The following is a 16,839-nucleotide window of genomic DNA, read 5'->3' on the forward strand; positions in this document are numbered from 1 at the left end:
CACTCCAACAAGGCCACACCTACTCCAACAAGGCCAACACCCACTCCAACAAGGCAACACCCACTCCAACAAGGCCACACCCACTCCAACAAGGCCACACCCACTCCAACAAGGCAACACCCACTCCAACAAGGCAACACCCACTCCAACAAGGCAACACCTCCAAATAGTTGCACTCCCTGGGCCAAGCATATACAAACCATCACACTAGCCTTGAAGGTAGCATGGCTCCAGATAGGAACAACCAACACCCATGCCTCCTAGTACAATGTCTGATGTGGGCACAACATCTTTTCCAGAAGTAATGGCTGGTATGAGCACAGCTTCCTTTCCATTGACTTCATTCACACACATTCTAACAAATGGTTGACTGTGCTTTCCTTAGGTTTCCTCATGAAGATACCATGAGAAAAAGTCAGCAGCAAGAAAGATGAAGAGAGGATGAGAGGGCTCCACAGGCGACAGAGCATAGAGAGTGCTGAGGGTTCCTTAGCCTGCGAAAGAGACTACTGAAGAAACGAGCAAAGCCCAAAGAAAGCACCGTGGAAAGACAGGAGAGTCAATAGCAGAGAACCAGGTTTGTTTTCCAACCAAGATCTCCAGTAGTAAAAAATGAGTTTTGTTTTTTTTTTTCCAGGCATGTCCAGATGTGCTATTTAAGAGCTTGTCATTCAAGATCTGGGGTCCTTGTGAACTCAGAACCTGCCATGTGTTCTTTTGCTAGTGTCTTAGTGTCTTTTCTTTTCTTAAAAATATTTTATGTATCTCACGTGTGTAGGTGTTTTGCTTCCTTGTATGCATGTGCATCACCTATGTGGAGTGTCTGAAGAGCCCACAGAAGGCGTTGGATTCCCTGGAACTGGACTGGAATTATGGACTTGTGAGCTGCCTTGTGGGTGCTAGGAATTGAACCCAGTCCTCTGGCAGAGTAGCAAGTACTCTTGACTACTGACCCATATCTCTGCCCTGTCTTAGTGTTTCTATTGCTGTAATAAAAACACCATGAACAGAAGCAGCCAGGGAGTAAAAGGTTTATTACAGCTTACAGCTCCCAGCGCATTTTATCACCAAGGGAAGTCAGGGCAGGAACTGAAGCAGAGGCCATGGAGGGGTACTGCTTACTTCTTGCTCACAGGCCATTCTAGTAGGAGCATTTTTCTCAATTGAGGTTCCTGCTTCCAAAATGACTCTAACTTGTGTCAAGTTGACATAAAACTAGCCAGCATAATTAGTGGCCAGAAAATTTGAATAGTGTCATTTGGATGCTGTGTTGGCAGTAGCTGTTTTGAATGATGAGAGGTATTGCCAATGCATTCTTAGAGGATCAAAGGATTGGGTATTGCTAATGCATTCTTAGAGGATGGCTTTCTGCACAGATAGTGTCCATGCTGGCACATACAGATCAAAGCTTGCAGTGGACATGGGATTCATTATTTCATTTTTATGTTTTACATTTATTTGTTTTATATGTATGAGTTTCTGCCTGTATGTATGTATGTATGTATGTATGTATGTATACTAAATGCATGCCTGGTGTCCTTGGAGGGGCAGAAGAGAACATTGGACCCCTGGAACTCAAGTTGTGGATGGTTGTGATCCACCATGTGGGGTCTGGGAATTGAACCTGCATCCTTTGTGAGAATAACAAGCATTCTTAAATGCTGAGCCATCTCTCTGGCCCATAAACACTAATTTAAGGCAAAGGTGACAGAAAGAATGCTGTCACTAATGACTAACAGCCGGCCGGAGGGTCCTCAGCCTCCTAGAGAAACTGGGGGTGCTGGCAGAGAGGGTTTGGACAAAGAATGGCTCTCTTGGGGTAGGATGAAGTTGAGATTTTGAGACTCCAAAATGAACAAGGGCTGAGAATAAATGCTACTTGGAGAGGAGCCAGGGAGCTTGAAGTTGGCGGAGCGGTTTCTGTCCAAAGAAACAAAAGCAAGTCAGAAAGGGAAGGGACCAGTGCAAAACCCCATTAAAACCAAATGTCCGTGTTCTTTAGTCTTGTCCTTTGCAAATGCAATGTTAAGAAGAGGACTGTTTACTGATGGGGCCCGCTTCTGCATGCAAGCTTGGATTGCCAAGCTCTGCAAAAAGGTCATGAGCTTCTGTTTCCTGTTAGATTTCCACTCAAAGGAGAAGTGCAAGCATAAATGGTTTGGGCTCTTCAGGCTCAGGCAAGCCTCCTCCTCCAGCTGCACTGCCTGCTGGGTCTCAGCCCTGATCAGTAGGATGTGCTGAGCCGGGGAGGAAGCTCCTGTTCTTCCCAGGCACCCCTGCGTGTGGGGTACTACTTTGCATTGTATTGTACTCTGGTTTTTGTTTTTTTTTTGTTTTTTGTTTTCAGAATAGGGGAAAGCTAAATATGGCTTTGACATTCTTTAAAGGGTTGGGAAAAAAGTCTCAAGAAGAATAATCCTTTCTGACACATGAAAACGATAATAAGTAAAATCTCATCAGGACACAGTCCTGTTCGTTTTTCTCCCCTTACTGCCATGTTAACATTAGTTAACAAATAGTTATGGCAGAGGCTGTCCCCAGTAAACATTTACTCTCTGGCTCATTAGAGAGAAGACTTCCAAAGTGCTCTCCCCCTCCCCCCGAGTTCTGAACTGCTAGCCCCTCAAATATGGGGCTGATTCTCTCTATGCACAGCAGAACCAGGTGTAGAGATCTCACTGAGGATCAAGCACAGCTGAACCTTTTTTTCCTGTTCAGAATGGTCTTGTTAGGGGGATGGGGGTTGTGGTTCAGTTTGTAGATTGCCTGCCCAGGATGCATGAAGCCATGGGTTCAATCCCCAAGTTTTCATTAAGTGGGTAAGATGGTCTACTGCTGAATCCTGAATGGCCATGTAGAAGGGACGGTGTGACATGATTTCCCTTCCCTGGAACAGAGACAGCAAGGTGTGGGCCTCCATGAGTGTTGATGGTTGCTAGGCGTGAAGCCTGTGTGTGTGTGTGTTGCTGGGCATGAGGCTTGTTTTTACTTCATGTCCTTCCTTCGGTTAATATTCTCCCTGTCAAGGTCATTGGGGAATGTCCACTCTGTCAAGATTAATGGCTCCATGATAATCAGAGACAGCACAAATCCAGGAATTGAGACTGTATCTAATGTCTCAGCAAAATGGTAGAATGATGTGACCTTCAGGACAGCCTTTAAGGCTGTGGGAAAGAACTCTGAAAACATGAGTTCAAAAATATATAATTTCTCAACTATGTAAAATATAAGGACACAATATGAATTATATGAGGGGCTTTACAGACCTAAAAGAACAGACTCCGTGGCTCTGTGAGACAGCTTGTCAGAAAGATACAAAGGCAGGCAGATTCCCAAGTTCAAGGTTAGCCTGGGACAGAATGAATTTAGGTCCAGGCATGGTTGGAATGGTCATCTCAGGATGGGATCCAACCCAGCTAAATTTATTGTTTGTGCCTACAAAGGCAGGTAGATCACTGAACTCATTGGCAATGTTAAAAATGTACTTGCTGTCTTTCTAAGAATCAGGGGGCTGGGGTCATGGGATGCTGATTTGGGGGACCCGAGAAAATGATCAAATTGATGTAAATAAAAGACAGGGCTTTTGGTCGACAAGAGATGAGCTATCCAGAGAGTTTTTAGAATTCTTTTTCAAGTAAGAGAGAGCTGTCTCGAGCAGAGAGGTGCCTGGAAAGCTACCTCGAGCAGAACACGGGCTGCCAGCTTGTACCTAACGATTTGGCTTTGAGTTTTCCCCCCAGCCCTGATGCTCCCAAACTCCCTTTCTCTTAGGAGCCCCTCTCCAAGCTGAGGCTGGTCCTTGGCAGTGCACACCTGTATTCTCAGCAAGAAGACTATAAACTCATGGCCATGTCACTTTCTTCAGTGACTTAGCCATTGATAAGTTGTCTGTGCTTTTGTGAATAACTCCCTCCATGCCCATGCAGGTGTCCTAGTTAAACATGGCAGGACACACAGGAAGCAAGACATAGGAAGTAGGAGAGGGACTTGGTGGGAAAAGAGAGTTTCGATGGGTGGGAAACAGGAAACAGAAAATGTAACAGGGGTAAGAAGAGCTAAAATTCCTCATGTACATGTATAAAACCCAGAAATAAAAGCACAGAGTTAGGAAGGGAATCAGAAAACAAAATAAAGGTTTGTTATGCTAGCGTAACATATATGTATGTTTAAAAATGTCATATTATATACAATAAATACAATTTTCCTCTATTAGGTAAAAGTAAAATTCCTAGATGATGATGGAGGCTTGGGTTTCTGTCTTTACTGTCATCGCTGCAGTGGGAGGGACGAGTGCAGATGGCCTTTGATTTCAGGGTAGAAACTTATGTGTAGACCTCCTGCCCACACCTTGTCTCCCGAGAAGCTCACTTGTTAGGACTTGGTAGTAAATTTAGACGACATCAAAAGCCTCTTAGTGCATGGGAGTAGAAGGAATGGATCTCTAAGGGCCACTGCTCCCGCAGCCTGGCCTCCCGACCTCACCAGCCTTCAGTGGACAATGAGTCCATTTTCAAACAGTAACATGTCTCTCCATTCTGTGAGACCTTGCATGGAATTCTGAGACTGAGGGCTAGGGACAAGTTCACCTTTTGGATTTCTGTTTCCGACAATCTGTTCATGTCAGATGGAGCTTGTGAACACATCTTGATTCCTGAGTAGGGAAAGGACTCGGCAGAATTTCGAGCAGCAACACATCGCAGGCCTTTATCATTGCTGCGGGAATGCCTGGCAGCAGCAACTTAAGAGAGGGAGGCTTTATTCTGGATCATGGTCTGAGCGGGAGCAGTCCGTCTTGGACAGAAAAGCATGGCTAAGTTTGTGGCAGCAGAATCATGTGGCCGAGACACCTCCTATCTGAGCAGATCAAGGAAGCAAAGAGCTTTGACTAGAAACAGGGCCAGACTGAAAAATCTCAAGGTTGTCCCCAGTGACTCATTTCTTTGGCTAACCTGAAAGTTCCACAGACTCTCAAACAGTACTACCACAAGCTATAGACACCAAGTATTTAACCCATGAGCCTATCAGGGCCATATCTAAACCATAACCTGCGAGCCTATCGGGACCATATTTAAACCACAAGAACAATTAATGTGAGCACCATGGCAGCTCACATAGAAGAAGGCTAGGTGCTGCCTGGCTTCTGGTGCATACGGCCAGTGAAAAGGAGATATCACAGGTCTGAGACACACTCAGAGAGGTCGGACCTTGTTTATAAGAAATTACTGATTCTATCTCTTTTATTGGGCACTGATCATAGGCCAGATTGTAGTCCTTGCTGAAAATAGAAGACAAAAGGCAGCTTTTATCTTGGTAGTCAGATGGCGCCACCCACGTGTGGTCTGTCACCTCTATGGGAAAGCATCAGAGGCACAGGAAGGACTTCTGAGTCTGCCAAGCCCTCCAAAAGGCTCACTGGGGGCTCACAGTTATCACAAAGGCATAGAGGGGACAGGCAGACCTCGTGCCACAGTAGGTATGAGGGTGGATGTGAGCCAGGCCACAGTGGACTCAGGGCTCGTGGCTTGTGTGTGGAGCAGAGTGGAGGACAAGGTGTCAGACAGGTCACACATTAGGACATGCAAGAGTGGTTGTTTTTCCTTCTATCTCCACTGAAGTGGCTAGGGATGTGGGGTTAGAGGATAAAGAAGAGGATTTGTTTCAAAGTTTGTTTTGTGTGGTGTGGAGGGGGACACCCCAAATAAGGAGCTAACATCTGTGAGACTATCTTCGGAAGATGTGGACTTCAAATATTGGAGAGGTGAGGGTGGCTGGGTATGAGAGACAAGTATGGGATCGTACGGACAAGCTCAACCAGGGCCACCATGTGTGGGTTGTTTACTGTACACCCGGTATCTGAGAGGTGTAGATTTATGTCGTTATAACTCGAACTGTCCAGCAGGTGGCAGTGGAGAGTCCAGAGAAAGCCTGCCTTCCTCTTCGCATCAAGAAGCCCCATGAATGAGCTGCTGCAGCTCAGGGCTTGAGGAGTTGTTGGTCCCCAAAGAATTAAGCAAGTGAAGAACAGAGGGAGGGATGGCTGCCAGATCTGCAGCCCAGGAAGCTGAGAGACCAGAGGTCCCTTCACTGGGGTGTAGAATATCTGGGGAGTGGGGAACATAGGGCTGGGGTAGTAATGGGACTAAAAGCCACCCTGATGGAGAGGGAAACTGAGAATGGGTGTCTAGTCTGCCGCTCAGTGGGAGCCACCTGAACCCTCTGGTTCTCTGGAGCAAGTCTCAGAAGACAGGCACTTTGGGCCGACCATGACTGCTGTCTTCACTGACTTGGCAACTTTAAAAGACTCTAAACTTTTTTTCTTTTTTTTCCTCCTGTGTGCTTAAGGAGCCAAACTGGTTTGTGACCATACAGGATATTTCATTTGCTCATAATTTACTTGGCCCTGGGCTCTGGGATCAGAGCACTGAGTGAGTCAAGATACCTTTCTTGCAGAGTTTGCAGCCCGGCTGCTAATCAGATGAACGAGGAAAGTTTGCCAGCAGCTGTGGGCACACAGGCTGGCCATGGTCAGGGTGCAGGAAGTGGCCCTGCAGATGGTTCCCGAGGAGGCTTCCCTGAGAATGAATCAAAAGCTCACATAGCTTAGCATGAGTCAGGTGAGCAAGAGGATGGAGACAGGGGCAGGCCCACGGTGCAGGCAGGGGCTGGCTACAAGGGCTCTGGAGGAACTCATGAGTTATCTAGGTTTTCCTGAGGCAGTGGGACTCTCTGGAAGCTTTTAAAATTTTTAATGAAAAATCTTTTCAAAGGTTTATCTATTTATTTTATTTGTGTGAAGTACACTGTCACTCTCCTCAGACACACCAGAAGAGGGCATCAGATCCCATTACAGATGGTTGTGAGCCACCATGTGGTTGCTGGGTATCAGACTCAGGACCTCTGGAAGAGCAGTCAATACTCTTAACCACTGAGCCATCTCTCCAGTCCTGGCTTATTTACTTCTGAGATAAGGTCTCACAATATAGTCCTGACTGGCCTGAAACCTGCTATGTAGATCAGGCTGATCTCCGACGCATAGAAGTCCACTGGCCTGCCTTCAGGAGTGCTGGGATTAGCCGTGTGTGCCTCCTCACCCAGCCTGCTGGTGACTTTCAAGCAGGGGAGGTGATTGACTCCTATTAGAATTTTGTTAGGAGGGCGGTGGCTTCTGTAAGTGGCCACTCACAGAGGAACCAGGCTCCTCACCCTGACAACTTGATCTGGGGCATCAGCTGTGGGGCTGGAAGTGGATGTGTTCACCATGTAGGGAGAGGCACAATGTTCACATGTAGCAGGAGGCTGCTGCCTTTTTGGCCTATGTCGCTGTGTTGATGACTTCACTGATGCTCACAGGGAGGATGGAGAGAGGAGAAGAAGGCTGAAGAGCTGAGCTCACCTCCGCATTGAGTGCATAGGTTGTGTGAGCTTGCTGGGCTCCTGAGCCAGGGAGTCAAGTGCACAACGCAGTTGGATCTCTGATCAGAGAAGCTGGGAGAGGTGCTAAGGTCTAAGGAGGAAACCCAGTATCACAGAAGTTAGCAATGAAATCCCAGGATCTGCCTGGAGGTACGGGAGAGGAAGCGAAGAGCGGAAGTGAAGAGCTCTGGGTGGAGCAGGCTCTGAGAGGGCGTGGATTGCAGAGGACTGCGGAAGTAGAGCAGGTGTCAGGGAGCCGTGAACATCAGGAAGAGTGTTACAGAGAGGCAGCTATCAGGGCAATACGAGCAACAGGAAGTTGTTCTCAGGTCACGTGGGAGGAGAGCTGAGAACTAGAGGGGAGCTGGACACGCACGCAGCAGAAGCACAGGTTACTCTCGAAAGCACGGATAGGGCCCCTCATGTAGCTCTAGGCTGGTGTGTAACTTATCGCGTAGACCAGGCTGGCCTTGAGCTCAAGATAAGCTTCCTGTCCAGAATGCCAGCATCGCAGGCGTGTACAACATTCTAAGAGTGAATATTCTTAGGAAGGTAGACATTACAAAAATTTGTTTTTTTGACAGGGTTTCTCTGTGTAGCCCTGGCTGCCCTGGAACTCACTCTGTAGACCAGGCTGGCCTTGAACTCAGAAATCTGCCTGCCTCTGCCTCCCAAGTGCCGAGATTAAAGGGGTGCGCCACCACTGCCCAGCACAAATGTAGTCTAATGTTAACGGAAATACTGGCGAGGAGGGAATTGCAAGGGAGAAAAGGGAGAGGTGGGTAAAGGAGTCTTGGGTATCAGAGAGTAGGCGTCAGTGCTAGCCCTTGACTTTAGAGGAGATGAGACCTGAAAGTGGCTGAGACCCAACAAGGGAGGACCATAAAACTTCATGGAGATGTGTTCTACCCATTCTGACTTCTTCCCAACTAAGCATAGGACCAGGTTGTCATCTAAGGGAGACTGTGCTGAAGGATAATGGGAGAAAAGAGGTGAAAATCATGAGTTTGGTGGGTGGCAAGGTGAGCAGATGAGACATGTAAACACGCACTCAGACCCGTCTGTGGACTCACTTCTTCCTAGGAAGAGACCCTAGGATGAGACATGTGACAGGAAACTCTGGTACCCTCCCTGTCCCCTTGGCCTGGGTTTCGGGTGGCCACTGTTGATGAGATGTCCCATTGAGCCTGGTCTAACCTGGTCTAACCTTGATCTAACTTAGTCTAACATTTTCTAGATTGTGTTCATCCTACCTGATGCTATAGCACTCTATCTGCTTAAGTGACAGTGACAAATGTTTTGCTTTGACAACTAGAGACATAGAGTATCCGCAGTGAGTCTCTTCCACATTGGGAACAGATGTGCCCAGTCATGGTGGGGTTTTTGCTAACCACAAGCTGGAGTGCATCTGTGCCAGATGTCTGATGACATAGAGACTGGGGTGCTGCTGGGACTTACCAAGCTCTACCATGTTTGGGCTGGTCTTGGTGACCTCACGTATGATCCTGCCACATCTGTAGTGGGCCAGTGATTGTGGCCTCTTGCTCTTCCTAGCCTAAGAGCCAAGTATCATAAGCAAATACAACCTTTATCATCACGATAGCCTTCTGAGTTGAGGAACTCTACTTAATTTCGGGCAACGTAACATTGGACTATTATAGAATCAGTTTTTGTGATCCGCTCTCCTCAGTGTTTTGTGGGTTATTCTGTCTGTCATTATCCACAAACCTCCTGTTATAAATATGTTACATAAAAATATTTGAGAAATTGTAAAGGGAGAGGTATTTAATTAATGGGTATGTCATTAAAATCGTCTAAGGATGACGTTGTAACTGGGGAATCACCACCACCGTTATCACCGCCATCACCATCACCACCATCCTTCTCCTCCCACAGAGGGCTCTGGCTGATGTTCCACAGTGATGTAGAAACCTCAGACAAGCGGAACTAGCCTGCCCTAAATTGATGGCCTCACCATTGTGCTTTCTGGCAAGGAGTCCAGACTTACCATTGATTTTTTTTCCTACAATTGATTGTTCTTTTTTAACATTGGGCTTTTCTTTTTCCTTCCCCGTGGCTTGTCAACTGGCTTCTTGGTTGCATTGGTGGCATTACAGAGGCCACACTGGGTCAGGCTGGCCAGAGTATCTGCTGGTACAATCACCCAGGGTGATAACATTAGACCTGGCTAGACCTGGAAGAAAAGGCCAGTGGACTGCCTTTGTGTTACATTTTTAAGTTTATTCTTTTATTTTCTGTATGTCTGTGTGTGTGTGCACGTTGCTATGTGTGCGAGTTTATGTGCATGTGTGTGAGTGTGTACATGTATGAGTGTGTGTACAAGAGTATATGAGTGTGAGTGTGTGTGCAGGGGTGTATGTTGGAGTGTGTGAGTGTGTATGAGTGAGCGTGAGTATGTGTATGAGTGTGAGTATGTGTGTATATGAGTATGTATGTGTGTGAATATGTATGAGTGTGTGAGTGTGTGACTGTGTGTATACATGTGTGTGAGTGTGTATGAGTGTGTGAGTTTGTGTGTGTGTGTGAGTGTGTATGAGTGTGTGTGTGTGAGTATGTGTGTGTGTGTGAGTGAATGTGGAGTTTAGAGAATAACCTTGGATGTTTCTCTGGATCCTGTCACCGTATTTTTGCAACAAGGTCTGCCACAGCCTGTAACTTGCCACTCTGGCTACTCAGCCCAGGGAGCTACCTGGCTCCACTTGCCAGCACTAGGGTCACACACACACACATGCTGCCATGCTTTTTAAAACATGGGTTCTGGGAGATCAATCCTGGGTCCTCGTGCTTCTAAGCACTTTACCCTCTGTGCAGTCTTCCCAGCCCTGTGTCATCCTGCCCGAGTCCCTTGGTCAGGCCCAGTGAGCTTAGGGCAGGAAAGTTCTAGCTAAGAGAAAACCTAGCACTAGGTGTGGTTGCTGGCTCAGTAATAAATTGCAGGTGGGTGGGAGAGGGACGGCCCCGAGCTCTGCTCTTTTTTTTTGTTTTTGTTTTTGTTTTTGTTTTTGTTTTTGTTTTTGTTTTTGTTTTTTGTTTTTTCGAGACAGGGTTTCTCTGTATAGCCCTGGCTGTCCTGGAACTCACTTTGTAGACCAGGCTGGTCTCAAACTCAGAAATCCACCTACCTCTGCCTCCCGAGTGCTGGGATTAAAGGCATGTGCCACCACGCCCAGCTCTGAGGTCCGCTCTTGATTTACCACCTCAGTGGTCATTTTTGACCTCAACTCCTCATCCAAGAGCCAACCTTCACTGTTTGTCAAGTGGAAATGGTCTTAAGCTTTCAGATTGTCTTAAGGTCTGAAAAGAAACCACGGGAGACATCTATTGCAATAATCTGTGGACCAGTGAGCTGGCTCAGCAGGTAAAGTATGCACTGCCAAGCCTGGTGCCCTGAGTTTGATTCTCAGGATGAAGAGAACTAATAAGTTCTCCTTGGACTTCCACACATGAGCCATGATGTAGCACACCCATATGCTCAACATAAAGAAATAGATGTAAAACATGGCAGCTAGCAGTGACCAAGTGCATGACAGGGATGAGGAGAGGAGATTATGTAGAACCTCATGGTTGCTCTTTATGTAGATGAAGTGGTTAGTGTGTACCAGGTCCCATCATAAAGGCTTGTGTGATCCTGTGGGGATAAAAAGCTATGTATGGTAAAGCTAAGGAGTGAGATGTGCCCAGACACCAACGTGTGAGAGCGGAGACAGATTAACATCGGCTTGTTTGGTGTTAAAGTCTTCCCAGGGGAAGAACGAATTCACAGCAGGAAGAAGACATTCTGCAAGGACGCTAGCTGCAAACCCACTTCCTGGCGAGTCTGGCGTGCTTGGCGTATGCCACGGCCCACTGTCAAAGTGTCATCGTGACATTTTGTTTCAGGCAAGGCAGGCTACATTTGCCATGGTAACAAACAACCAGGATCTCAGTGGCTCTGCTCAACAGAATGCCATTGCTCAGCTGTGCTTCATGTCCTCGGTGGCTTGGCAAGGGGTCTGTTACACGGGGCCAGTCAAGGATTCAGACTGGCAGAGGGTTCACAGTGCCACGAGAGCCCAAAGTGGGCAGGACTGTAACACACTGGCTTGTAGGCTTGTCAACAACCGGATGGCCAACACTTCTGCTTCTGTGGATGGGATTACTGATCCCAGTGGCCTTGGTTCAATAGGAACTGGAAGATACAATCCTGGATCCTCTGGCCTGGGATCCACATCCATCTGAGGGATGAACTAAGGACCACCGTACATCTTAAATGATACCTCACAAAAAAAATTCAGCTTTATATACCATTTTCAAAACTCCAAGGAGATTTATGGTGGATTAAATAATTAATCTCAGTTATTTTTTTTTTCCAAATCCCCACGAGAAAATCCTATTGTCTCATTCTGTGGATACCAGGACGTGTCACAAAACTTTTTCTGACTAATAAATTGAGGGCAGCAGTGAGGTGTTTTTTTTTTTTTTTTTTTCATCTCTCTGCCTTCCCATGATGGGAGAATGGCATGTCCTATGTGGGGACCCCTTCTTCACCCCGTATCTTTCAGTGAACAAGGGTGTAGACAGAACAACAGAGAACATGTCTTGTGAATGAGAAACAAGCCTTTGCTGTTTAAAGCCCTTGGGTCTCTTTGTTACTGTAGCATAGCAGAGTCAGAGCAGGCTGATACAGTATCTTTATTGCTCCTTCATAGGAAAAACGTCATATTTGTTGTCTGTATTGTAGAATTAAGTGTATACTTTAGAGTAGAGGTTTATGGAATTCAAAATGATTTGGTTGAGTTAATAGCACAAGGGTGAATCTTCCTAACAGGGATATGGGAGATGTCTCAAAAATTTCATGGAACATTTAGAGGTGGGATGCAGAACAGTGAGCCTCCATTCTCAGAGGTAGTTTGCCCTGTCCTCAGTGGCCTCAGAAGAGCCGGGGGTAATCTATATTCAAGGCCACCATTGGCAGGCATTGTAGTGATGAATGTTGCTATTTATGGGACTGCAGAATCCTTTCTAGCCGGCTCCAGTGTTCCTTATTATTTCAAATATCATCAGTTTATAATTCACGGTAGGTGACCAGGGCAGAGGCCACCTTGGCTTGTGGACAGGCACACAATATTTTTCACATTGACTCTTCAGAGCACCTTCAAAGGGGATCATCTGACATTCTGTCCAAGCTTCAAAGTCCCTGGAAACAATGGAGCCTCTTGTGAGGACTGGTCTTTCCCTCTGCCTCCCTACAACGCTTTGTTTTTTATTACATTTCACCTTGTGGCCTATGAGAAGCAAATAATCTGTCCTGGTTTGAGTCTGTACCTAGGAAGGTCACGGGGAAGGGGGCGGCTTGCAGGGGGAGGGGGAAGCAGTATCACCCTTCCCATTTTAGAGTTGAAGAAACTGAGGCAAGCCAGTGAATGATGTAATTGTGGGTTTAAATTAAAGAGGACACAGATGAGTAGGTCTATGGCTGAGAGAGATTATTTTTGAGAAAGAAGCTAGCTGGGTAATTAACATAACAGACGAGATCATAAATGGATGCCAGGGCAGGGCTAACTGGAGAAGCACTCCTGGCTGTTGAGCTGCTTGGCCAGCGTGTGCACATGTTGACACATAAATAATTCATGCTTTCCCCCAGTGATCCTCTTCTGGGTGGTTAGAATTGTCAGGTTGAATTGCTTCATTGGTAATCCGCTGTCACCACTTGGTGTTCATTGGAAATAATAAAACTCCCCTGACTTAAGGACATGGTGATTAGAGCCACTGTGGTGTCTCTAAGGGGGGATTACTGGTTCTTTATAAGATAAACACACTGTCAGCCTCTGGATCTGAGTTGATGGGGCCTTGGGTTAGAGTCCACATTGTGTAAGTCATGTGACCATCACTAATAATCTCTGGGCATCTCTTTGTGGATCTGTGCGTGGTCCAGTTGCAGAAAGAAGAGCAATAATGCTTTTCAGGTAAGGTGTTTTAGTAACGAAACATTCTATCCAGTGGTTTAGTCTTTTTAACCCAAGTCGTTAATGGTCAATCTTGGCTCCTAACTTTTTGAGTTTATGGGATTCTCTCAGTGCCTTCTAAAGTGTGAGAATTTGCCTTGTTTGCAATTGCAAGTGTGTGTCCCAATGCCCAGGTGCTTACAGGTGTGTACAGGGGCCAGAGGTCAAGCGTGGGTGTTGCTTCTCAGGAGCCACCTCCCGTTCTTTTGTAGACAGGGCCTCTCACTGGGACCTGGCTGTTAGGCTGAGCTGGTGAGCCCCAGGAACCTGCCTACCTCATTCCGAGCTCTGGGATGAGAAGTGTGGGTGACCATGCCCGCCTTCTTCCATGGATGCTAGGGATCCAGATCAAGACCTCAAGCTCTTTGTGGACCAAGTCTTCTCCCCAGCCTGAGAAATGCTGGCACAGGTCATGTTAGGTTTCTTACAGTGTTTTGCTTTTCGAAGAGGAGGTGAGCAGGCATGAGTCTCCACAGCCTTAACCTCACACAGGGAGCTAGGCCACAGGCTCCCCAGCTGTTGAAGACCATAGATTTTACTCTATGGGGTTTTATGGGGGCAGTGCCATTGGTTTATATACTGCTAAAGTCACTGCTGGGATAGCTGATACCAGTGTCTTGGAAAGAAGTCTTTGGCAGAGGAGTTGGAACCGGCACTGAAGGGACAGGCGGATTTCTCCAGGTATGGAAGTAACACTCTGACCTTTGCGACTCCCCTACTCTTTCTCTGTAGAGACTTCCCAGAGACGCTGTCTCTGCAGAGGTTTTCTACCCCAGAGTTTAGCGTTTCAGGTCTTATTGCTTAACTTTCCTCCCAGATGAGGTCACTGGGCTTACAGCTCGGAAAGAAACAAAACCAAACTGCGAATCTGGGTATACTAGCTTGCCCAGGCTGGAGGAAGTATAGATTGTTAAAACAAAGGGAGAAACTAAGATCTGGACGCTGTGGGGGCTGGGATGATCCAGCCGGGGAAGAGTGTATGAAATCAGCCCTCAGCGGTGTCATCCTTCAGGTTCTGAGTCTCCTTTCCTCTCCTATCAGGTCAGACTAGCATTTTTGATTGCAGCAAATAAAAGCAGTTCATGGACCCAAGACCCAGCAGCATGGGGGTCTCCCAGGGTGTTCTTATAGACCTTTGCTTGATTTCGATTTCAGAACTGCCCTGCAACAACATATCTTGCTTTAATATATGGTTGTTACAAACCTAGTCGGGGATTTTAAAGTGAATTGATTAAGTTGGGAAAGCAACAAAGGAAGCTTAAAGAGAAACAGAGGGAGAAAGGACACAAGTGTATCAATTGATCAATGCCTGAGGTTTCCACAATTAAATGTAGTTTTCTCTTCTGGTCTCTTTCTATGTAGATTTCTCATAAGCCACAGCACTGATGATACCCAGAAAGGACCTCAGAGGGCTCCCCATCAACATAAGCCCCGTGAGCCCCAGAAATCTGCTGTGGCCACTTCACCTCAGCCACATTATAGTCTGGCGCTTGGACCACCCCCCTTTCCTCACCCTTAAATCAAGGGCCGGGTGAAGATTTTGTCTCAGAAGCCCTGTGCTCCGTGGTGAGATTTGTGCCTACAGTCTGTCTACATGAGCACGTCATGAGGGGGTGGTGCAGCTTGTCCTCCCTCATCCCCGGAACTTCCTGGCCTCCTTGGTAACACAAACAGTGATTTCTGCTGCCTGGTCTGCGCGCTGCTCTTTGGTACCCATGAGGAATTGCTTCTGGAGGTCTTGGAGCTACCCATATCCACAGGTGCTTAAGTCCTCATAAATACATTAACATATAAACATATCTTGGTATAGAATTTGCATAGAATCTATACATATCTTCCCATATGTTAAATATTCTCTAGACTGCTTATAATACCTCCTGTAATGTCAATGGCACAGAAATAGCATCTATACTGTATAGTGCGTTATGACGTCAAGAAGTTGCCTCTGCCTGTTTAGAACAGATGTGTTTTTTTTTTTCTCAAATATTTTTAGTCACTATGTATTGACTCTTTAAATGCAGGATCTGCAGACACAGAAGGACTGACATGGGATGGTATATAGTCAGCACCTCCCTGGGCTCCATTTTCTCTGGTTTTCTATGCAGTGTTTGAATCTTTCGTGAGTTCTCTTTGCTGGGGAAAACTTCTAGGGAAGAAACAAAAATCACAGATGGAAAAAAAAGATAAAAGCCTGAAGAGCTGAGAAAAGAGCTTCCCTAACTGTACTGAGTTAACCTGTGTGTGTGTGTGTTTGTGTGTGTTTGCATGTGTATGCACACATACATGTGTATGTACGTATGTCTGTGTATGCGCACATACATGCGTGTGTGCATCTATATGTGTATGTCTCTGTATGTCTGTGACTATATGCACGAGTGTGCGTGCGCCTGTGTGTATATCTGTATGTTTGTATGTGTGCTCACATGTGTGAGAGTGTGTGTGCACACGTGTGCAAGAGTGTCGCATCTGGATTCATGGCACAGGGTAGGATAACTTGTCCTCATCTCCTGTCTCATCTCTGTTGTTTCTCGGCATATACGTTAGGCTAGCTGGTCCCTGAGATCTCTGGGGTGCTCTTCTCCTCTCCCAGGTGGCTTTAGGAGCCCTGGGAGTAATGATGCAATACTATTACACTCAGCTTTATGTGTGTTCCAAAGCTGCGAACTCAGGTCTACACACCCGTGTGAAAGCGCTCTCCCCTGAGCCACGACCCCAGTGCTCTTGGTTCTATTTAAAGGGACCTGTACCAGCGAGATTGCTTAGTGGGAAAGGTGTCTGCTACCAAGCTTGATGACCTGAGTCCTATCCTCTGGAACCCACGTGGTGGAAGGAGAAAACTAACTCACAAGAGTGCTCTTTGATCTCTACACCTATGCTTTGTCATGTACACTGCCCCTCCTAATTGATCAACCAATCAACCATCAATCAATCAATCAACCAACCAACCAACCAACCAAGCAAAACACACTACGTTTGTTTTTTGAAAGATAAAGAGTCCTTATCTTCTGTAGGAAAGGACTAAGACATTTATAGCTAAAAATCCTGTAACGCTGGAGAATATTAGAATGTAACACGTTTGGCCCTGAACTGACAGTTATCAGAAACAGATGGCAGGTACCCATGGATTTATGATACCAGTCGGCTCATTTTTCTGTCAGTCGTACAGTTTTCAAGATAAAAAGAGTGTAAAGCCCAAACCCAACAAGGCTCAGAGCAGGATTGTGCCGCCGAGGCATGCACTCAGGGTGTTGGGCCAGGCTGCCTGCCATAGCTGCATAATCACTGAGGGTAAATATGGAAGTTCAATCAGAAAGGCTACAGAGAGGCATTGGTTGGCCCTGAGCCCAGCACTGCGTGGCTGTCATCTCGCTGTGAGGCCCATTTGCCCTCTATAAATAACAGTCTGTATGAATGCCCCACT

The 16,839-nt window shown here is 46.6% G+C and overlaps 1 protein-coding gene and 1 long non-coding RNA gene across 7 annotated transcripts in view; one reads left to right on the forward strand and one right to left on the reverse strand.

Moving 5' to 3' along the window:
* The window catches only part of LOC115029578, an 18,188-nt gene extending 3,076 nt beyond the window's left edge, over positions 1 to 15,112 (forward strand). Inside the window, exons 2-3 of the long non-coding RNA XR_003835148.1 lie at positions 386 to 577; positions 14,781 to 15,112. This is a non-coding gene — a long non-coding RNA (uncharacterized LOC115029578). The remainder of the gene's footprint in view (positions 1 to 385; positions 578 to 14,780) is intronic.
* Positions 1 to 16,839, reverse strand: part of Kcnj6 (potassium voltage-gated channel subfamily J member 6) — a 254,882-nt gene that overhangs the window by 65,116 nt on the left and 172,927 nt on the right. Inside the window, exon 3 of one of the 6 annotated variants that reach the window (XM_021185324.1) lies at positions 12,079 to 14,580. The exons of the other annotated variants lie outside the window; for them this stretch is intronic. Coding sequence (XP_021040983.1) covers positions 14,570 to 14,580 — 11 coding nt within the window. The 3' untranslated portion in view covers positions 12,079 to 14,569. Of the gene's footprint in view, positions 1 to 12,078; positions 14,581 to 16,839 lie in introns of those variants that run through there. 6 annotated transcript variants of the gene reach the window in all.

This window comes from Mus caroli, chromosome 16 (genome assembly GCF_900094665.2).
Source record: "Mus caroli chromosome 16, CAROLI_EIJ_v1.1, whole genome shotgun sequence".
In the NCBI taxonomy this organism is placed as follows: domain Eukaryota; kingdom Metazoa; phylum Chordata; class Mammalia; order Rodentia; family Muridae; genus Mus; species Mus caroli.